The 25,083-nt window shown below is 39.3% G+C and overlaps 1 protein-coding gene across 1 annotated transcript in view; it reads left to right on the plus strand.

Moving 5' to 3' along the window:
- FAM83E (family with sequence similarity 83 member E) overlaps positions 1-25,083 on the plus strand; it is an 89,379-nt gene that overhangs the window by 14,597 nt on the left and 49,699 nt on the right. The window contains exons 3-4 of the mRNA XM_075191284.1: positions 8,084-8,251; positions 10,907-11,031. Coding sequence (XP_075047385.1) covers positions 8,084-8,251; positions 10,907-11,031 — 293 coding nt within the window. The remainder of the gene's footprint in view (positions 1-8,083; positions 8,252-10,906; positions 11,032-25,083) is intronic.

The raw sequence follows: 25,083 nt of genomic DNA on the forward strand, positions 1-25,083 counted from the left end.
CCTTTGGAAAGTGCAACTAGGCAGTGTGGCTACTTTAGAAAATAGTTCCTACGTGAGAAAGAAAAGAGCACTGTTATTGAAAGTGTCATTTGTAGAGGCAGAGTCCCTGGCTACTGTGACAATGTGAGAGAGATCAGCCTGAGTAATATAGTGTCTTCCTTTTAAATGCACAGCCGCAGTGTGTTTCCCAAGTAAATAAGAGTTTATGGATAATGGGATGTTATATGTAGACAGTATCAGTGTGGCTAGTAGAAGGGTCCCTGTGAATGGCATGGTATTCACTGAGATAAGAAGAATCCCTGGATAGTGCGTTGTTGTTAACTCTGGTTATGGGGGTGAGCGCAGGAACCTCAGCATTGTATCCATTGTTTGCAGATACCTGAGCATGATCTCAAAGCTTTTATCAGGAAGTGTGGAACTACTGCACCCAGAAACACAGTGTATGCAACTGTATGTATGCAACTGTGTAATTGCTAGCAGTTAAATTAATTGAGAACTGTGCAAGTAGAGTAAGGAGTGTATTTAAAAGTGTAAACATCTTCTGAAGCAATGTGCTGGAGGCGTTTGGAGAACATGTGAGTGTAACTGTTAAGATATCTGCTGGAGGAGTTTGATGTTTGCATATTGTGATCCATAGCAACCATTATGCTTATATGCGTAAGGAGAGGAGGGTGAATAAAGTTGTATTTTATTTATCAGGAGATGGTCTGTTGCCCAACAATTGCTTTTATGACTTTACCCTCTACCACCGTTAGCGTTCACTACACACAACTTATATTAAACACCTGTGCATTCAGGAGACCCTCTGCTCACGGATACCCACGCCATAGACAAAGCTGAAAAGGAGAGATACAGTGAAGGTACCACACTACATCCTGGCACCCCAAGTAAATATTCCTGCAGTACCAGATGTGTTTCCCAGAAATATGGCATATTTTAATGTCAACAATTTTATGAACTACACTTCATGTGCCCTGCAAAAAGCCTTACTCAGGATAGTCTGCTCAGTGAAGGTCAAGGTGCACGCTTACTATGTCCGGAAATACCTCCCTATACTAGAAGAATGTGTACAGAGAGGCAGAAAAATATCCACATGTGCTCTGTGCCAGAGCCGTAACTTAGAATTCTAGCGCCCTGGGCGAGAAAGACAAATGCCGCCCCCCTAGCCCTCAATGGGCAGCACGGTGACGTAGTGGTAGCACTTCTGCCTCACAGCACTGGGGTCATGAGTTCAATTCCCGACCAAGGCCTTATCTGTGTGGAGTTTGTATGTTCTCCCTGTGTTTGCGTGGGTTTCCTCCGGGTGCTCCGGTTTCCTCCCACACTCCAAAAACATACTAGTAGGTTTATTGGCTGCTATCAAAATTGACCCTAGTCTCTACCTGTCTGTCTGTCTGTCTGTATGAGTCTGTGTGTGAGTGTGTGTCTATATTAGAGAATTAAGACTGTAAGCTCCAATGGGGCAGGGACAGATGTGAATGAGTTCTCTGTACAGCGCTGCGGAATCAGTGGCGCTATATAAATAAATGATGATGATGATGATGAATTTTAACCAAATTAACCTAAAATATTCCTAAATTGCGCCCCCCTTCAGCATTGCACCCTGGGTGGTCGCCCCTGTCCCACAGCCCTAGTTACGGCCCTGCTCTGTGCAAAATGTCAAAATTGTACTAACTTATTACCGTTCATTTTGTTGTAACTTTTCCATTTTTCTCCTAAAGTACTGCTTTGTCTATTCTTATTTATGGCTTAAATGATCATTAGAGTGAACCTAGAAATGGGATTCACCACCAAGGTATAAGACTAGAAGACTGTTATTTCTGTGTGGTGCAAAATTCAAGTGTTTTTGCAGAGTGAAAATGGCTGTGTGCCTCTCCACATGCAAGGGAATCCCTGAAGAATGTGCCTGCTCCATCTCTCTATCTCATTTCAATAATCTCATTCCACAAAAGGAAATTTCGTTTTTGCACTGCCCTACAAAAAATGTTACCCTAAAAAATTTTGAACTGCCATCATCTTTTCCACATACCTCTGCGCTTTGGCGGGAATCTAGTACATGTGCGCAAATTGAGGTAAACAGTGGCACCAAAGCTGTTTTTTTACTGTGTATCGGACATTTTGTTCTTTGTAAATTACCTTCATAGTTCTAGGAACTATTACAGGCGTCATGCTCACCAGCCTAGCTGTATATTGCTAGTTTGTTTTCATCCATTACGTCAGGTACAGCTCATGCCATTGTACTGTCTGCTAAAAATACAGTAGCAAGTTTTACATAGACATTCTGCTTTGTAATTGATTTGTTCTACATTCAAATGTTCACAGAGGTGTCCAGGACATACTATTTTGAATATCGACTTGGTTAGAGCAAATAAACACGATCATACCTCTTAACATTTCAAATAGCTGTATAACTCCATGGCTGTCTTTTATAATTCAATATAAAACAAAGCTTAATGTAAAGAGCTACAAATACCACAAAAGCACAAAAACACATGATAATATACAAGGTGCAGTGGTGAAAGTGAGGGTGTACACAGTGGTATGTCATACTGCCACTTCTCATACTGCTATCACCTATCAACTTCCATTCATTTACATTCCCATTATATTTTTCATACCACCACATACAGTAGTATCATTTATATAGAATCCAAACAGACAACTTTGAAGCCAGTTCTATACATCAGACACAAAAAGGTGACATTTTTCAAAGGCTATAGGAAAATAAAATATTGAATAAAAAATAAAAGATGAATAGTTGAAATGTAGGGGCACCACGTAGAGAGTATTGTTAACATTCTATCTGAATAAGACTATGCCAAATTTGACTATATTTTGGACCTCCCCTCTGAGAGATTCCAGAAGCGAGGTCCCAAGGCAAGTGTGGGGGGAGTGGAGGTGGAGTGAGACGATGCGATTTGTGTCATCCGCTGTACAATGGCACAAGCGTCGCACTGCTCAGTGGCCAAGATCATGACGTGAATCGTTTCATTAGACCCACCCAGCGAGGGAAGGTGGTCTTTGGATTAACAAAAATTTAGGAGTCTCACTGACGTTTTAGGGGAGTAGGCAAGTGTGTGCTTTGTACACTGTAGTGTTAGGAAAGCAATTGTTTATGCATGTTCAAATGCAAGTTAAAATGTATATAAACTGCATTTCATTTATGCATTTAGATGCATTTACAAATGCATTCAATCAAAACCGTAACTAAAAAAACACCTGGAACAAGAAAGAAAACTGACAGCCCATAGTTCTCACCTAAAATATTTATTAATATTTATGATTTAATTTATTCTTATTATCCTATGACTGCCTTCAGTTTTACACCCTGGTGGTCGCCCCTCTCATACCGTCTTTATTTACGGCCCTGCTTTTAATCTGTGATTTTTTAAACCTGCTTCAGTGACAAAATGAAAGTTGTTGTCTTTTTCTCAGCTGCATCTCATAGCATTTACAATGGATTCCCATTAAGATAAATGTAATTTTTCAATTACATTAATCCCAATGGGAGATAGTTAATAATGCTGGATTTCCAGTGATCATACCTCTCAAGATTTCAACTAATTATTGTCTCTGGATTCCAGAGTCTTATAGTGAGAGTTATTCTTCCTAAGGATATTGGCTACAATTTGCCAACATTATTACCAATCTTTTGGTGACCCTTAGAACCTTATGTAGGGCCTTATAAACAGCAATGTCTTTAAAGGCATTGCCATTTTTAATTTTCCCTGCAAAGTTGCCGAATATCGTCGACTTGCAAAAACCGGGGCATAATACATTTGCTCCCAGACCTCTCCATGGAAAGGTCGTTATTAAGTATACTGTGCTGTATTGAGTTATGATTTTGCAATTTATCTGCAGTACAAAGTCATTGGAGTACATAGTACATACATTTGGTGAATTGGCTAATAAACCTTGATTAATACGGTGGTAATCGTTTTTATGGTTACCACCATTCCGACACCCGTCATGCCTCCAAAAAAAACCCCGAAAGAATAGAAAATCGACTTGAAAATAATTAGACTTACCTTGAAGACGACTCTGGAGATCCTCGAAGACAGCAGCATAATGACAGGAATGCTTTTCCGATTGGAGAACTGACCGCCTCTGCTGCCTGACGTCATCACGACGTGTGTCAAGCAAAATTTAAAGCAGCAATGTGGGGTCCCATAAGGTTAAGTGGTTAAACACTTAACCGAACATTGCTGCTTTAAATTTTGCTTGACACACGTCACAATGACGTCAGGCAGCAGAGGCGGTCAGTTCTCCAATCGGAAAAGCCTTCCTGTCATTATGCTGCTGTCTTCAGGGATCTCCAGAGTTGTCTTCAAGGTAAGTCTAATTATTTTCAAGTCGATTTTCTATTCTTTCGGGGGTTTTTTGGAGGCATGACAGGTGTCGAAATTACCAGCATAGTTTTATCGAACCCCACCCGATTAATAAACATGCCTTTGGGTTATTTATTTTATGTTTTTTTTGAGGTTCGGCTATCTGAAAATTTGAATGATTTGGTAACGTAAGTGTTACATATAGGTATTTTGCATGGCATGTGACATTGGTGTTTACTTACTAAATAATATGGATACCATCTAAAGCAATATAATTGCATGCTACACACAAGATAATCATGAAAGAGTGTTGGTATTTATGTTTGTTTAAGACTGTTTGGATAGTAATACCTACCCTATTCATATTTCATTTTTATGACCTATTTATAATTGATTGGGAGACAAAGTTATTTTCAAGGTGAACACCATCAGATTACAGTGGAACATCTCTAAGATTTCTATCATGTTCTATGATGAAACACAATTAGGATAGGTGTGGTCTATTTATATAGAACATGCAGGCAGACAGATGGATCAGAAAGTGCGCAAAGATGCAAAATCGTTACATCTATATGTAGATCTACAAATTGCTTACGCCTGTGGCCCCTTTAACTTAAAGAGATGGATAGAAGCTTGTGAGTGTACACAATTTAAACATGCACTATTAAGATCTTGAATTCTGTTGATGAGATGTAAATTTTACACCTACATAAACCCTGGGGCAAGTTTGGAAATGATGATGATGATTAATGCATGTTTAATCCAAATGCATCTACACACTATACTTAAAGTTGCACGTACCGAGATGTGTGCAATTCAAAATACAGATGTGGAAGTGCAAGTGTGTTGCCACATCTTTGCTCATACACAAACAGGGCATCTTTACAGTCAACTCTTAATCAGGCCCTAAATTTTTTTTGTCTTTAGCAGAACACTGTTAATATTTGCATGAGAAACTTTTGTTGATTTAGCTTGATGCAGTGGCAAATTCAAACAACCTCACCTTCAGTGTTAACGCATCAGTATAAAATGTAGCTGTTTGTGTTAGGTAAATCTAATTCATAGTCATGATAAACCTGCTGACCCAAGTTCAATATGAGTGGGTGGAGCCATTCAATCAGGTTATACCAGTTTGTCCAGACCTACCCACTTTGCTGTTTGCTGTTAATGGAATACAGATAGACAATTGGAATAGTCCATCATATCTGTCGTACATATCAAATCATGCATCATATAAAACAACATGGGGGAAGGAAAGGACTCAGGTAAAAAGGCATATAAGACATGGCATTGATATCTAGAAACATCATCTGATGTCATGGCAAAGGATTTGTAGCTGTGATGTATGCACTCAATGATAAATGTATGCTATACATGTTTTACAATAAACCTCTCTTTAGGGACCGGATAAATACATGGGAATAAAAGATACCCCATCAGACACAGAAAACTACTATCTGCAGAACAGGAATTAGTACAGGATGCTGATATGATGGACAAATAGGGGAGTGACAGTCTAGCACCCACATGCTATTAGTCATATAGCAGAGGCCCTCAATGAATCAGTTATGCAATCTTTAAATGGTTGTGGTGAGAATAGATGGTTAAGGTGTATTGAACTGACTATACATGGGTCTATAGTACTCTATTTGTATTTGTTTGGATTTTTGGTACATGGTTGACCACTTGTACACATCCAGTCATGTAACACTCAGATCTGACATGCAGATCATGGGCCTCATTTAGAGTCGGACGCAAAGTCCATTTCAGGCGCATCCTGCACATTTCCACTGATGGGGCATGCACAGTAAGCAACAGTTCCCTGCAGTTCCGTCTGCTTTTCAGATGCAGTGTACACTGCGACAGCTTGCATCTCAGTACAACGGAATGGGTGGTACACGGAGTTATGTAGCTGTGACCGTGAATAATTCAGATACTATGGGCGTCTAATCGCAAAAACTACCCTAGTCGGATCAAGACGCAGGCGGAACACACGTCAAACAAGACTGAATGAGTGTGGCAGGAATTAGGTGGTCCAAGCAGTTAGCTTGCTGCAAGAACTGGTTGCAGCTTGGTAGGTTATTACGAGTGGGATGCAACTGGAGTTGCATGCCACTCGTAATACCCTACCAAGCTGAGGCACACTCCCACTCCTACTCTTTCATGTAACTCTTAGACGCACATTGCGTCCGACTCTAAATGAAGCCCCATGTGTGCCGTGTTAGTGTTAATGACCACAAACAAAGGTCAACAGCAATAATCTCCCAACCAGATTTTCATGCATGCCCTAAAATGTTCCAATGGATTTCATTTGTAGTATTCCTGGACATCCTATCCATTTTGGAGACGCTCAGCCATCAATATTGGATCAAGTTACTAATATCGTTGTTAATATTGCAGGGTATGGGACCGTTTTTAGAGTCAAGATAAGTCATGATATCAATAGTTAGTTAAAAAAAGTGTTATTATTGAATTGCTTGATTTCCCATTAATTCTGTGATCTTTCAGTTCAATCTTAAAGAGAAAATACACTACTGAATTGGGTAATACACCTGAAATGAATTAAGTGTTTATAATTAACTAAATATTCCATCATGCATTCCTGCATACCTTTGCTGTAATTTGCCATGTTAAGAGGGAGTTACTTCTCTATCTGAGCCAGCAGACTGTATATGACAGGCTTGCAGTAATGTCACAGCAGATCAATTGAGTGCAATTTCAGTTTTGACTCATAGGGGGAAAGTCAGTTGGCCGCATTACAGCTGAAAGTAACGTGGCTTGCGCACTATTACTGATATTACGGTAATAGTGCGCGTAATTACCATTAATACGGTAATTTCAACGCAGACTTTTTGTTCGTGGCTCCCTGAGTCATGAGCAGAATGCCGGGTTAAATTTACCGTATTAACGATAATACACTTACCTCGGCGGTATTCTGGGGGGAAATTCAATTCAGCCGTGCTCAACGCGCCGTTAATTCTATTATGATTAATACAGGAATTTTAACCCTGATTTCTGCTTGCGGCTCCCTGAACTGCAAACAAAAACCAGCTTTGAAGATTACCTTATTAACAGTAATAGTGCGCACTATTACCGTAATATAGGTAATAGTGCGCAGGCCGCGTTACTCTCAGCAGTAACACTGTCAATTGAATTCCCCCCATACAGATACCATTGCTATACCATAAAAAATATGTGAGGTGATTTCAGTTGTCCTTAATGGAGTGGGAAGGTTATATTCGGTGGTTAATTATAATCAGGCCTTTGGGATGATAGGGTGAGGGGCACAGTGTGTGTTTAAACTCAAGTGTTCAATATACAGAATAATTATTCACCTGTAGACAGACTATTTTATTCACAATTGTGAACCATCTAAATATAATTTCGGGGATACAGGGGCGCACGCAGGATTTTTAGGGGAGGTTTCCCCCCCACCCAAAAAATCCCCCCAAAAAAACAGCGAGAGAGCACGGCGCATGCGCAGCAGTTCCGTCCTGGCAGTACTGTACTATACAGCAGCCGCGGCGCTGTCAAAGAAGCGTCCACGGCGGCACCACCGCAGACGCTTCTTTGACAGCGCCGCGGCTGTTTTATAGTACGGTGGGGCATTTCGTTAGTGGAGGGGAGGGAGACCCAGAAACCCCCCCCTTCGTGCGCCCCTGGGATATTATTATTATTATTATTTTTATTTTTTTTATCATTCACACTTGCTAGTGGTCTAAAAATAACAAATACTGATTATTTCCTTTCTGTAGGTTATTGCTGTTGTCATGGACGTATTCACAGACCCAGATATTTTCTTGGACCTGCATGAATCAGCCACGCGACGGATGATCCCAGTGTACATAATCCTAAGTTTTCATCATCTTTCATCTTTTCTTCACATGGTGGAAACAACAGGAATCAATGTTAGATTCACAGAGGTACATATAATGCTTTAACTTAGTTCATGGGTTCTTCCACCTGACAAGTGCACGAAAGTTGTTATTGATATACTAATAGATTCTTTATTCTAATAATGCACCATTTCTTCCAGAAAAATGTTGAAATTAAAACATTATTTAGCTTCCAACATACAGTATTTCTTTGGTTTGCAACGGAATAAAACAGAGAGAGCAGAAACAAAATCACTGGTCGTAACTTATGCCAAACTGAAATCCTGAAATGGGCTGGGCAAAATTATTGGCACCATTTAGAAATAGTTAGAAATAATTAGATTTCAAGAAGGTGATTTTTCTTCACTTTGGAACTGAACTCACCTGTGGTTAGTAGCAAGTGCCCGCAGAGTAAAAATAACCCATTAAACAAGCTTGAATATAGAAAAGACTCATCCTCCTGTTTTGTCACTGTGTGTACTGCAGTGAGCATGGAGAAAGAAAGAAAGCAAGAGAATCAGGAGATCAGACAGAAGATTGCAACCAAGCATGGACAATCTCAAGGTTGCAAATCAATTTCCAGGGACCTTGATGTTCCAGTTTCCACTGTATGTAATGCTATTAAGGCCCATGGCACTGTAGACAACCCCCATGGAAAGAGAAGACTTTATTGAAGGTTGCAGTGCAGGATTGTTCAATTGGTGGAGAAAGCACCTTGATCAACTGCCAGACAGATTGAAGCTAGTCTCAGACAAGAAAGGTACGACAGTTTCAACCTGCACTGTCCATCCGCAACACTGTGAAAATTTTTATATGGTAGGAGGTTCAGAAGGGCCCCACTGCTGTGAAAAGTGTAAATTGAACCCAAACACACTTCAAAAAGTAAAAGTTCAACACAAGACACTGTACTGTTTTAACGTGGCCGGCAATGAGTCCAGGGGGTAAATGTATCAAGCTGCGAATTTCCAGCGGGTTTGAAAAGGGGAGATGTTGCCTATAGCAACCAATTATATTCTAGCTATCATTTATTTAGTACATTCTACAAAATTAAATCTAGACTCTGATTGGTTGCTATAGGCAACACCTCTACTTTTCAAACCCACCAGATACAGTAGTTTTCACTAACAGCGCTGCACTGGGCATGTGGTATGGGGCAATGTGGCAGAATACTGAACAAAATTTTCGATCACAATGAGAGCTGTGAATTGAATGGGGGAGGCGCGGTGTCATAGAATCACTAATCGCAGAGCCCAAAAAGCATTTTCTTGCTGCAGCTAGTGCTGCCTTGCCACCCTCTGAGGCTAATGTTGATTTGCGTATATGCCTTTTTCCTTAGCATAACGTACGGACATTTGTACTGCACATGCCCACAAAAAAATCACACGTCTATGTCTTTATGCAGATTAGGGACTTGCGCCTCCTTACTCTTGGTGAGGAATGGGGAAGGGAAATGTAGACCAAGGAGATGTCATGTTTGTGTAGTTGTGAACTGAGACAGACCCATAAAGTGACACATATATGCGTGTCAGTAGCCCTATCACATGTGGATGCCTGAGGGCTGCTGCGAATGCACTCTGATGGTGATAATGGTTACCTGCACTAGCTGCTGCTGGTTAGCTGATTGTGGATTCACTTCTGAAGCTGTTAGGTGCTTTCTTTGCTTGTACCTATCTTATTTGATTTTTTTTGCCCCTATTTTAAAATTATTTTTTTACTACTTTCATTCGTATACAACAATGAAGATTATACCTACTGTATTTTTGAAGGTTTTTCTTTTAAATTAAACCTAATAGCAAATGTGTTTTTCTGTATCAAAACAAATGTTAAGATAATTTTGTATTTTTGACCTGGTTGGGTATAGTGTATTTGTGTGTAACTACGCCTGACATAATCCTGGTGCATAGGAAACTGGTGCAAAGTGGATGCATCTTAAGTCTCTCTATGCACTGCTCATAAGAATATACATTTGGGGGAACTCAATTAGTCGTAATGTTCTGAGGAACAACGCGGCTGTGCACTGTTTTAATTACTACAGTAGAAATCTCATCTCATTTTTCCACACATTACTGCACAATCTATCAAAATCTCTGCCGTGAAGTGTCTCCGGAATGGTCGCAAGAAACCTCGGGCCTGATTCATTAAGGATCATAAATTAAGAAATTTCTTATTTTAGTCTCCTGGACAAAACCATGTTACAATGCAAGGGGTGCAAATAGTATTATGTTTTGCACATAAGTTAAATACTGCCTGTTTTTTCATGTAGCACACAAATATCAACTTTAAATTTCAGTGTAATATATATAAGCTATCAAGTATTTGTGTGCTACGTGGAAAACAGTCAGTATTTAACTTATGTGCAAAGCAGAAAACTAATTTTCACCCCTTGCATTGTAACATGGTTTTGTCCAGGAGACTAAAATAAGAAATTTCTTAATTTAAGATCCTTAATGAATCAGGCCCCTCATGTCTAATTGAATTCCCCCCTTAAAGAAGCCCTTAAGGGATAATGCATCTTAAAATGTATCTTTTACCTAACATCCAACTCCTACCAACTAGCAAAACTTAAGGGCTTCCATGTCTGGACTTATCAGTATTTTAGGTTTTAAATATTCTCATAATGTATGAAGTAATGAGATTATGGTCATTTATTATTTTCTTGCTTGCTCTTTTACTATAAGTACTTCTGTCTCTCATTTTTACTAGAATATGCGTATAAGGGTAATTTCAGGATACACCTTTAGTACGCGACAATTGAAGCAAGTAACAGGAAAACTGAATGAGAAATTTCTACTGGTTGATGGTAACACTGTAATCACAGGAACTTATAGGTAAGGCTCTTAACAAACAATCTAATTGAATTCTAAAGTTCAATAGTTGCTCGTTGACGCTTAAGTTCAGAAAGTCTGTAAAAAGTAAAAACAAGTATTCCAGTATTAAAGCTATGTATATGAAAGCAAATGAGAACAAGCAAAGGAGAAGAAAATTAATTTTTGAGAGGCAATAAACCTTTCACAAAGTTTCAATGTAAGTTCGGGAAATACAGTTACATTTAGCCATGAATGAATGAATTACTGTAAACTAGCTTCCTGCAAACAGAACAATAAGTGACAGTTTTCGCTACTCTCCCATCATCTGTGCTAATCTGTGACTATTAGCAAGCAGAAATGTCATCTGTTTCCTAATATAGACATGTATTGATTTGATTCTATACCACTGTATGTTTAGTTTGACATTCTCAGTTCAGAAAAAAAGATGGGAAATATGAGCTATAGAATAACATGAGATTAGATATATCAGTCTTGGGGGTATATTTACTAAACTGGGGGTTTGAAAAAGTGGAGATGTTGCCTATAGCAACCAATCAGATTCTAGCTGTCACTTTGCAGAATGCACTAAATAAATGATAACTAGAATATGATTGGTTGCTATAGGCAACATCTCCACTTTTTCAAACCCTCAGTTTAGTAATTCTACCCCTTAGTGAAAAATCTATCTAGAAAATATTATATGAATTGTTTTATTCACCTCACCATCACATTGCCCTCCTCCTTGCTCCACCTTTCCCTCTAGCTGCCCTCCACCGTTATCTTTTTCCCTAATGGTACTTCCCTAATAATATTGAATGTTAACTCTCACAAGTTCTATCTACTAATCCTCTTTGTAATGTTTCCTTTGCTCTATTTGTGTCCTCTAATGTAGTTGTTTTCTCGATTGTTGTATTGATTTTTACAGATTTGATTGTTTCTCTTGTCTCTTACTTATCTGGATTTCGTTCTGTTTATTTTTTGCTGATTGTGCGGTGTTGTGGATTTTGTGGCACCATATAAATAAAATATTGATGATGATGGTTGCTCCACAAGTGAAAGATAAAACAACTAAAATATGATTTGATGATTTTTTTAAACCACAAATTCTAAAATATTTTTCAACTTTTTTTAATCATATGCTGCCCCATGGATGTTATATATGACCTTTACCTTGTGCTTACTGAATAAAAAGACACAGAGACTACTTTGGAGAAAAGAAGGTCACAGTTTTATTGACACAATTACTTATCCAGGAAAAGTGAGTGGAAAGCAGACCAAGTTAACCAAACAAACCAATATCTGTGGTCTGCTTTGCCTACCTTGCAACAATGCCATTGGGACCAGCCCATTGGGGGTAATGCTCCTTAGTACATAGCCATTGGCGACCCAAACATTGTAGCTGGAATCCGGTTTACAGAAGTTCCCTATGGATGAATATGTGCATCAATGCTGGCTTACCCCATGACTGTGCCTTGTGCTCAATTTTTGTCCGCCACACAAGGTCGTAATGACCCATGAAGACTGAAGCACCATGCATGCTGCAGGGCTTCTGGCACAGCATTGTTCATTATCCAGGTCCATGTTGGACAAGTGGACTAAGTTCCTCCTGTAGAGGTCGACGAACTTTGCATAAATGACCTTAAATGCCTGAGAAATTAGCGATCTTTTTGTTATGTGAAGATTGGGATAGACCATATTGTGACTTCAGCAGATTGTATGACCTGGTAACAAACACACCTGACCAAAAACTAGTGTTAATGAAAACTATCAGTAAAAGTATACAACACCTTAAATTACTTGTTACAATATGTAAGATAGTTCGGGCCTCTTTCATGTTTGGATGTAACTTGCACATAAGTTGCGTTTTAAAAATAGCACAGAACTTAAGCGTAGTTCCGACGGTATTCAAATCAAATCAAGATGCATTTCAATTTGAATCTGGGCGTAAGTACACTCTGCCTAAACGGTACTTGCAGTAAGTAGATAGACAGAACATATTGCAGTATACGCACAAGTGTATGTGCAATATAAGGTCCCATCAAAACACATACAAAAATATTATATTATAAAACAAATGAACAACTATTACCTGTATAATCATTAGTATCAATATAGATTTTCAAATAATTTTTTTGTTTTTTACATTCAATACATAAATCAAGGGGCTTTCAATGCATACTGTAAATACAATCTGTCTTTACTTACAAACACATGTTCTGTGCTTGCTAGTGGCATGTCAGTCATTTGCTATCAGTTGGCAGCTACACTTGCCCTATAGCTAGTGCAAATGATACAACTGAAGCCAAGAGTACTTATGAGAAACCGAGGACTTGAATCGGCCACATGTTTGTTGGAACACCCTCAGCATGGCCTTACTGTACATTAGCTTTGTTAATCCGCCCCGTCCCTCCTCAGTTCCGCAGCTCAAGCCGTAGGCTGTCGTAAGTGTCACTTGTGTTCGGACATGCATATTGTGCCATTGTGTTAACTGGTTCAAGGTCCGGTTGTGAGCATGCGCATAGCTTTATTTTAACACAAGATGCGCTATGTAAATGGGACGTATGTCCGAACATAAATCGGGCCCATCTTAAATGTGGGCAATGGATGGTATATTTCTCTTGATTGAATGAAGAGTAATCCACAACTAGATGCCGAATACCCTAACCAGAGATCAGTAATGGGTTTTTATTAGCGAGTACTAGACAGAAAGAGTAATAATGCACAGATAAAGTGCAGGGCTTTTTTTTATTTGGTAGAATGTAGTAAATTTCACTTACACTGGCTAAGTAATAAAATGAGCAAAACAGTTACAGTCACTGTCAGGATTTACTAGGAACTGAGAAATGTATTGTATATTATCTTCATCTCCTGTTTCTCTGGGATGTCTTCTATGGGTAGCTATAGAACAACCTGTAGCCAACTACTAGGATGTCCACAGCAGCATAAAACTTTTCAGTAGATGAGCATGCTAATTTGGTGGCAAGCAGTGTCATGTCTGCTTGCTGATTGCATATCTGAGGACGGGGCTGCATTTAACAGAGGGGCAGTATCATGATACCAGAAGGAGGACTGAGGTAAATGGGAGGACATAAACTAAGAATTTGCTAGTGGAAAGAGTAGAGTCTGAAACCGTAAAAAGTAGTGATGTCAAGTTCCTATCAAAACAATAGCAGGAAGAATGTGGTTCACATATCCTACCTGTTGTTAGTCTTGTTACGGTCCAGCGGTCAATAATCAGTTTAGATCAGGGATGGTAGACTGTCTGCATTGGAAAAACAACAGAAAGATCTACCACCGCCAAGAACCTACAACATAACAGAAGACTCATGCCCTGTACATATACACTAGGTGAGTATACACCATAAACTAACACCCCAGTTGGTCCACCTGTGCCATGGTATTCCACTTCTATTATCAGTCTATAATCTAGCAACATCTCACGATTCATTACCCATTGACAAAACTTTACTTGTTTTTTATATTATTCTACAGAAATAGTGTTGCAAAATTTTATTTTAAGCAATATAGTAGACAGCTTCAGTGTAATACAATCGTAGTACAGCGAAAGTTCTGAAACATTTCACAAATTAATTAACCGCACCCATTGTTTACATTTTGAAAGCTTCCATATACTATCATCTAACATTGAGCAAGAGTAAAATCACTTAAGCATAATTTTGAGGTTATTCTAACGTATGCAAGGTTTTTAATTTTCTTGGAAATCATCTGACTGCATTTGTTATGATAAGTGCATAGTTTAACATGAGGACATAGTTCAAAACATGTAAGTAGGACAGCAATTTATATCTTTTCAATACTAAATTTTTTTTTTTTATATTATTATTAGTGGGAGTTTTTAAAAATAAAATTATTTTAAAATATAACTTTGTAGTTGTAAGAAGTTTCTAACACTACTGTACTAATATATTAATATTATGTAGTACTATACTCATATTGCATGGATTACTTCTAGCTAACTGATACTAACGTGCATGTTTACTAAAATCTGCCTGCTATCGACGATAACTGCAATATTTTTTTATTGCCCCTTATTGCAGTTAGAAAAAATAGTGTTTCGCCATAATTTATCAATTAAATATCACTGGGAGTCTGCACAGGTGAAAAGTGGCTGTCCAGAGGAGAGTGTTGTCACCTTCATAGGTTTGTTGCCACAGCAAAAGATATCTTCCTGCTCTGGCCTTTAGTGAATGAACTGAGCATGTGCAGTGAAAAGTCCGTACACACACACACACACACACACACACACACACACACATACACTATATGGACAAAAGTATTTGAATGCTTGACCGTTACACCAACAGGGATTGTAATGTCATTGTATTAAAATACATACTTCACTATGCTTTAATATGGAGTTGGTCCCCCTTTCGCAGTGACAACAGCTTCCACTGTTCTTGGAAGGCTATGCACAAGATGTTGGAGTGTTTCTGTGGGAATTTGTGCCCATTCATTCTGTAGAGCATTTAGGAGGTCAGGCACTGATGTTGGACGAGAAGGCCTGGGTCGCAATCTCCATTCCAGTTCATTCGAAAGCTGTTCGATGGAGTTGAGGTCAGGGTTCTGTGCAGGCCAGTCAAGTTCTTCCACACCGAACTTATCAAACCACATCTTCGTAGTCCTTGCTGTGTGCACTGGGGCAGTCATGTCGGAATAGAAAAATGCCTTCTCCAAACTGTTGCCACAAAGTTGGAAGCACTGCATTGTCCAAAATGACTTGGTATGCTAAGCATTAAGAATGCCCTTCACTGGAGATAAGAGGCCTAGCCCAAACCCTAAAAAACAGCCCCATACCATTATCCCTCCTCCACTAAACTTCATAGTTAGCATAATGCAGTCAGGCAGTTAACGTTTCGCCGGCATCCGCTAAACCCAGACTCGCCCATCTGACTGCCAAACAGAGAAGAGTGATTCGTCACTCCACAGAACACGTTTCCACTGCTCCACAGTCCAGTGTCTGTGTGCTTTATATCACTCCATCCGACATTTGGCATTGGTCTTTGTGATGTGAGGCTTGCATGCAGATACTCGATTTTGAAAACCCATTCATTAAGCTCCCGCCGCACAGTGTTTGTACTTATATTAATGCCATTGGACGTTCGGAACTCTTCAGCTATGGAATCAGCAGAGTGTTGGCGACTTTTACACACCATGCACCTTAGCAGTCGTTGATCCCACTCTGTGATTTTATGTGGTCTTCCGCTTCATGGTTGACTTGCTGTTGTTCCTAAATGCTTTCACTTTCTAATAATATCACTCATAGTTGACCGTGGAATATCCAGCGGGAAGAAGCTTTTCGAACTGTCTTATTGCAAAGGTGGCATCCTATCACAGTACCACGCTTAAAGTCACTGAGCTCTACTGAACAACCCATTTTGTATCACAAATGTTTGCAAATGGAGACTGCATGGCTAGGTGCTTGATTTAATACACCTCTGGCAACGGGTCTGATGGAAACACCTCAACTCAATAATTAACAGATGTGGCCAAATACTTTTGTCCATATAGTGTATATATATTATATTATACAGTAGAATATATATGATTAATACATACATAGAAGTATGCAGTATTTGCTCTCTGTTGTTTGCATTAATGGGATGAAGTAGAGTACAGAGAAAAAGAAAATACTGAGCATGCACAGAGGAGAAAAAAGAAAGACATAAACTAAAGAAAAATGTTATGCGGCGCTCAAAACCCAACAATATATAAATCACTATGTGTCAGCATATACATAAAGGAGAATTTTGTGCTATATTTGGATAAGCTCACCTGCCACGTCAAGGCATCTCCTATAGGTGAGCTTATAATAATATAGCGATATTATGCACAAAATCCTCCTTTATGTATATGCTGATACATAGTCAGCATATACATAAAGTTGGTTTTTGATCGACAGACAACATTTTTCTTTTGTTTGCACATACATACACATTGGTTTCATTTGTCCTTGGCTGCCGTCTCAAATTATTTTATTCACTTGTACACATTTCATTAATTTAAAGAAGCGCGCCTTTTTCTCTTTCACTAATTTCTAGAAAGACATATACTGTCTCTTCACTGTTTCTCCAGAGATGGAGTTGACTATTCTCAAGAAAAACTTCCTAATTTTCCATCAGTTAAAAAAGTCATACAGCTCTATGAGGACGGCAATTCACGGTGCATTATGGCTAACTGCTATCGATAACAGTGCTATTTGTGGAGTTAAGCCATAGATAGGAAGAAGAGAGTTAAGGTCCTTTCTCCAGCAAAAATACCCGTGAGATCAGGCTTTTCTCCACTTGATAAATAGGCCCGTAGAGTAAGTGTCTCCATATAAATACCTTTCAACTGTCCTGATTTTGGTGGGACAGTTCCAATTTAGGCAGTTTTGTTCAAAATTGGATGTTTCTGGGTGAATCAGATTGGAGTTGGGACGTGCGCACTTTGTCATGATTCTGCATGTTTAAATATTGGGAGGTGTGCATATAGCTAAATAAAATAGCAGTTTGCATATGTCCCACAGTTGCTAATGCACATAGTTTTTTTTGCTAGGTATGCATTTCTAAAACAACTGTTATGGAGAATACTGCTATGCAAGGTGTGCACAAGTTTCTCACCTGGAAGTCCAAACTCTATCTAATTGTGCAACTTGAAACAATGAAGTCCACTGATAATTTGGAGAGGAGTTTGCTGCTCACTGAGAAGGCTCTGGTTCTGAGTAGAGATGTTCAGGCTCGGTTCCTCCAGAACCGAACAAACCCAAACTTAGGGGATCCGGGTTTGCTCGCGAGCCGACTTGGTGCTGTCGCGCGCCCTCAAAATCAAAAACGAGGCAAAACGTCATCATGACATCGTCGGATCTCGCGAGTTTTGGATTCCTTTTTAAGATCCAACATCACAGGGGGTGGTAGGGAGGGCGGACCCCCATTTTTCTTTTCTGCCACTGCTGTGTGCCAATGTGTCCTAAATGTGTTAGGAACTGCCATGTGTTTGTGTCATTGCTCTGTCGCTGTCAAGCGCCGTCCCCGCACCTTCACTCAGTGCCGGGGTCGGGCACCTGATTCCGACTCCTCGTGTCCCATTGCTAGGCAGCGGGACGAATGACGCACTTCCGCCCCGCTGCCGGGCGCATGTGCGGGGTTGCGTCCCGTTGCCTAGCAACGGGACCCTATTCTGTTCACCTGACCCCCGCTCTCCAATCCGGATCCAGCGCTCCTTATTTCAGGAAGTCTCTGGCACCATTACAGTCTGTACAATATCTCCTACCTGCACTACCTCACTGGTGGCTAGCCCGGAGGACCGCGACCTGCGTACTCCTGCAGCAAATACCAAACTTCCTTGCAGGGGTCCCTGGTGAAAACCAGGAGTACGTTTAGACTCCGCGCCTCCAGGTTAGCAGTGTCAATACCAGTAAGTGGCCTCAGCGTTTGAACCGTGACAGTCGCTTACCATCCAGCCAGGTCGCTGCAAAACACAAAGCTAATCCAGATCCAAAACCAAAACCACTTCACGGGGGTCAGTGAGCATCTCTAGTTCTAAGCAGTACAGAAAAAGGTGAAGTTCAGTCACTGTTAAAATAAAGGGTACAAGGAAGAACGTCAGGGGTTATTCCTGATATGGCACACTGCAATAAATATACCAAAATGCCTGATATTGGGGATATTAGTTCTGGAGCAACATTACAGCAGCAGGCTACCTTCGGTAGCAACCATGGAAATGACTGCATTTGTAGAGAGGAGAACAGAGGTATAGTGAAGGGCAGAAAGGTGCTAGTGGCAGGGGAATTCAATTATTTGTAGGACATATAGGGATATGGGGTAATCTGTCACAAGGACCGAACAGTAAGGATAATGAAATTCGAATTTCTGGTTTTGCCAAAGACGATTATTATTTGTTTTTAAAAGATAACTTTCACAAGTGGTGAACAATAGGAATTTATTTTAAATAATACTATAGCAAGTACATATCGCATGGCAACAAAGATTCTAGGAATCAATGGCAGCCAATGTGGTTAAAAAGGGAAGTATTGGGGGTAATAAGGGGAATTAATTAGAGATCATAAGGGGGAACTGTATTTAAACTAAATGGCAAATTCAAAAATCAAATAAAAAAATGGATTGGATGACTTAATTTTAAATTTGAACCTATAAACAGTAGGACAGCATGAGAGTGAACTGATACAGGGAATGTATCTGATTGTCATTTTTGGGGGCAGGAAGGAATTATATTTCCCTATCATCATCATTTATTTATATAGCGCCAACATATTCCGTAGCGCTTTACAATTGTGGACAAACATAATAAACTAATAAACAAACTGGGTAAAACAGACAGAGGTGAGAAGGCCCTGCTCGCAAGCTTACAATCTATGTGAGGCCAATTATGATAACTCTCACACTAATGGTTTTGTTATGCCAAAAGTCTGAGTTTGATGGATTTCTTTTTTAAACATTATTATGTAAGCTCAAAACTGTCTTCACTAATTTGTGCTTAGCACTGGGAACTGCATTTGGTTTAGTTTTACATTATGCTATAGTTACTTTATGTACAGGTGATGAGCAAACACAAAGGACTGGGTCATTTTCCTGTTCTTTTTACGACACCCCATTGAGATAACAACCAATATCTTCCTGCAAAGCTATACACGGAGAGAACATGGCTAGTGCCATTGTGTAGTATATGAAGAAAAGTGTAATATATAAAGAGAAAATATACCTTGCAAATAAGACCATCCTAAACATGATATCCTACCTTGTTTAATAAGACTTTTCTCGCTTTCATAAATATGTCTCTTTTCAATGGGGAATTCCTGACCAGCAGTGTCTCAAAAATACCATTAACATGTGTGCTAATAGATTTTGAACTCCATAAATAGAGTTCATAACATATCAAAAGCTTACTATTGACTTGTGCTTGCCTGCTATCCTCAGGTTGATGCATCAGCAGCCACCATGAGTCCATCGACTCAAGCAGAAGAGGAAGGTAGGGGGTGAGGAGAGGAGAAGTGGAAGAAGAAGGGGGAGGCAGGAGAAGGGGACAAAAGGAAAAGTGGGTTGTGAGGGGCATAGAGGAAAAGTGAGTGTGGGGGCAAATGAAAGAAGATGGTGGGGGGATAGAAGGGTAAATGGAGACCACAAAGCAGAAACGCAAACACATAATTGGGGGTGGACAAAAGCAGTCAGATAGGGACACAGAAGTGCACATACAAAATTAGAGACAGACACACACTGATGGGGAATCAAAGGAACATACACATACAAAGAGGAGTCAAAGATGCACAGACACAGACTAAAAGGGGGGGCAGAGGCACAATGGGGTGACAGAGGGAGAGAGACTGGCTCAGACAGAGAAAGGGATAAGACACTGGCACAGACAGTGGAAGGGCATAGTGGCTAACACAGAGAGGGAAATGGCAAAGAGGCTGGCAGACAGGGGGAGGGTAGAGAGACTGACACAAATAGGGGAAGTATGGAGAGGTTAGCATAGACAGGTGAAGGATAGAGAGACTGGCACAAACAAGGGAAGGGTAGAAAGACTGGTACAGACAGTGGAAGGAGAGATACTGGCACAGGCAGGGGAAAGGCATAGAGACTAACACAGAGCGTTAAAGGGCAGAGAGGCTGGCAGACAGGGGAAGGGTAGAGAGACTGGCACAGATAGGGGAGGGGTAGAGAGACTGGCGCAGACAGGGGAAGGGTAGAGAGACTGGCGCAGACTGTGGAAGGAGAGAGACTGACACATATAGGGGAAGGATGGAGAGACTGGCACAGACAATGGAAGGGTAGAGAGACTGGTACAGACAGTGGAAGGAGAGATACTGGCACAGATAGGGTAAGGGCATAGAGACTAACACAAAGAGATAAAGGGCAGAGAGGCTGGCAGACAGGGGAAACATAGAAAGACTGGTACAGTCAGTGGAAGGAGAGAGACTGGCACAGACCGGGGAAGGGCATCGAGACTAACACAGAGAGTTTAAGGGCAGAGAGGCTGGCACCTCAAGCCATCATTGCGTAGAGTGGAGACCTCAAACACCAGGGATTTTTTCCCATTTAGGCTTTGCAAGTAGATAAGGAAATTTTAGGACAAAGACTAAAACAGCAGCTCTCTAATAAACAAGAAATTCTGGAAGCAGTTTGCAACACCTTTGAATAAGCTTTAAACAGGGATATGTTTGGCCTGTAATCTCTTAATTACATTAGTAAACTGTAATATGAAAATAAGGTATAGGCCTTTCACCCATCTCCATAAAACGGGGTAACCATGTGAATAATAATCTCTATATTCTCTTGATCCACTTTCTATAATGTCCATCCATATGGCTCAATGGTGGATTAAACTATATATTTCTGGGTTTTCGTAAGAGACCCATGGTCCCTCAAGAAAGTAACGCATTTCCTTTGTGAAGAGGAATTAGATTACATTATTAGATAAGAGCAGTAGCATGGAGTGTTGATGCAGCTCAGACATTATCCTATGGCTGACAAGCTATGCTGGTGAGAATGCATTAATAGCACTATTCTTCACTGTATGTTTGTATATAGGAGACAAACAGCGCTAGATTACACCATATTAGTTATACTTGTTTCACTTTCTCACATTTGGTGTATTATTGTTTGTATTGGTTCTATCTAGCTGCAGTGGGTAGTGAAGAGCTTGTTCAAAATTCTCTCTTTCACTTATTTTCCTATATTTTAACTATAACCAAAACATTTTCACCATTCATGACCTATCTAAAGATTTTGTGAATCATCAATTTTTATTGTTTAGAACTGTATCTTATTTATCTATTTGTTTGTTTACCAACATGTATGGTTTTGTTTTATAAAATCTTCTTTTGATTGTATGTGTATTATATACACAAGGGTACTCCCCCACACAATGTTTAACTAGGAATATCATATTAGGTTTGCGTAGTCCACTATTGTGCCAGCACAATTCAGTCTAAAGCAGTTCATATAGATCTAATATTGCTAGGAGGCAAACGTGCATTGCTATTGTACTGCCCTCTATTGAAGAACCACCATAAAGGGCCCTCTATTATAGCCACCATGACGGCCAACTATGACCTCTCAGCATTTGGCCGTCATGGTAGCTATAATAGTTGGCCATCATTTTCCCATTCTAGGCAAATCTCAGTTCGGTGATTTAACACAAACATGTCTTCATTTTCTAACGCTGTGGAATCAGTGGCACTATATAAATAAATAAATGATGATGATGATAGCTAAATCGTATATAACAAATATATCAATAGAAACTGCCTATATTATATGCTAGCAATGTGTTTAATACATTCTTATTTCATTCCTTCTTTATTTGTTTCCTTCTATGCAAAGCACGTCACATGCAGTTCCATCTAGGTGAACCTTGGTACATTGCAATCCACGTGGTGATCTGCACTGATCTCGGTTATAATGTGATCTCTTTAGCATTTTAAACTCTACATCAATAAATATTAACTTGTAAAGCTGAGGAATAAAAAATAGAATTGCATTCAATATATATAATAAGAGGAATTATACTATGCAGTTAGTCAATATTAAAAATGAAGAACATATCCAGGAACAAAAACCTTGAGGGACAAACCTTTCACACTTTAGTATGATAGAGATCTCGTATAGATATGTTTTACTCATGTGAGTTCAAAGGCTGGGTATGACTAGATGGCTAGGGTTTATAAATACCTTGCAACAGGCTCATTAGAATGTTATCTTTTTTATTTCCTTGTGACACATTGTGTATTACATTTTAATAAAAGTATTGAAAATTGTATTCTTTACAATTAAGATTGTCAGTGAGGGCGGCACTGTACTACAGACACTTTTATGTATGTAATGCCTCTAACTCTGCGGTGCAAAGGTAATGATTTTGCAGGTGTTCTGGACAATGGGCAGAATTGATCTGACTAAACCTAACTAGAGGTGTCCATTTTTTGGCTGAAGGGAGTGCAAACCTGGAAAACAAAGCTGCTTTACAAGAAAATCAGGAAATTATAGGTTTACTGTGCAAATTTGGTGGTGACATTAATGTAACTAGACATTTGTTCTCCTTATTCCAAAATGTTGAGGCCATATAGATGAATCAAGTAATTTCTCACCTCCTCTGGCTTATTGAAGCTCCCTCTACTGATAAATCTGTGGCTGCTGATAAAATAATCAATAGGAAGCAGTCTTCACTGTTAGCCAATCACAGTCTTCATTTTGGCTACAGCCACAACCTGATCCCAAAAAGGAGCTTCAGTAAAGACAAAGGAGCTCAAAAATGCATGGGGCTTTGATGGGGAGAAAGGCCTTCTCACCTGCAGCCCCCATAGCGGAGGATTTTTATTTGGAAGGTTTATGCACTCCATTGTAAAAACACAGTGCTTTATTTTAAATATTACAGCTTAAATAGCTTTAGGAAGGTGGTGATAATGAAGTTGTAACCCAATGGAATACAGAGACATGATTTTACACCTAGACTACATGGAATGAGGACAATTGGTGCATGCAAAGTTTCACAATACCATTTATTAAAAACAGACAGCATGTGGCACAGTGGTTTGAATTTCTGCCTCACAGCACTGGGGCCATGGTTTAGATTGCGACCGGGGCACTATCTATGTGGCATTTGTATGTTCTCCATGTGTTTTCATTGGTTTCTTTCCGGTGCTCTTCCCCACACTCCAAAGACATGTTTGTAGGCTACTTGGTTTCTGACAAAATTAACCCTAGTGTGAATGTGTTTGTGTGTATGTTAGGAAATATAGATTGTAAGCTACACTGGGGCAGGGACAGATGTAAATGAGTAAATATTCTCTTAATGTGCGGCATAATATGTGGTTGCTATATAAATAGCAGTTAATAATTACGTGGTGCACAATTAGGTAATAAAATACAAAGGAAGTTGCGCATTTTGCAGAGAACTGGATATTTGCAGTGTGGAGAGTGGTGGTGGATATGGCTGGAAGGGAGGAACAGAATTAATATTAGTCTTAAATACTTAAAACTTTTGGCTTGGGATGGGAAAAAAAAAAGTTTAGGGAAATTCCATTTGATCACAGTTAAGATTTTGACTAGGTTTACCAGAAGAGAATTGACCAATAAAAGTTATGTCCCAAACATGGGAAAAGTCTCTAAAGCTGGAGAAGATATTGGATTAACGTTTGACGCAACTATTTTACTGATGATTAGCATATGCTTAGAAAAAGCATTCGGCAAGGAAAATTACACTTGGAATAAACACAGCTCTACACTGAGAATAATCCATGACATCATTGGTAAGACTGAACTTTACCTGCCAACATGTTTATATAAATGCTGGACTTGTATAAAAACTATATATGCATGTTAACTACAGGAGTACGTGCATGATTTTTATTAATGGGCCTACAAATAGATTTCTTCTTCCAATGCTGTTTATTATAGAGCACATTGTGGGGATTATCTACTGACAAACCGCAATGTGTAATAACCGATAGGAACCAATCAGACACTGGCTTTTATTGTCTTGTACTTTGAACGAAGCTTATAGCTTTGTATAGGGAGTATTGGGTTTGTTTGAATCCCTGAATCTCTTCTACTCTTAAGGAAACTGTGTACTACTAAATAGTTTGAAACAGACACAGTGTACAAATCTATTTTAAATTATCTATATATAATAATATGATTATATATGGAGCATGACAAGACGGTGAGGACTACTTTTGGTGATGAACACAATATATATATATATATAGTGCAACAGCATGTCACATCTTTGGTTGCAATCAAAAATATGCTTCCTGAATTTACACTTTTTAATATATCTTATATACGGATATTTATGAGCTCACAATTGTTTTTTAATGGTATGCATTATTATTTTTAAAAAACGTGTATTTTAAATATACCCACAGATTATTAGGTTGCTTTCAGCAACTTCTAAGCGTTATTGTATTTCTCTATTTTTAGCGTTTTTGGTTTGGGAATTGCATGTTCTCTTCAATAGCTGCTAAGAGTTGCTGACATACCCTGTGATTTAAAGGGTTTTTTGTGCTACTATTGACATCATGTAAAACACTTTATGTATATAATATTTTTTAGTTTAGTT

This window comes from Mixophyes fleayi, chromosome 11, assembly GCF_038048845.1.
Source record: "Mixophyes fleayi isolate aMixFle1 chromosome 11, aMixFle1.hap1, whole genome shotgun sequence".
Taxonomy (NCBI): domain Eukaryota; kingdom Metazoa; phylum Chordata; class Amphibia; order Anura; family Limnodynastidae; genus Mixophyes; species Mixophyes fleayi.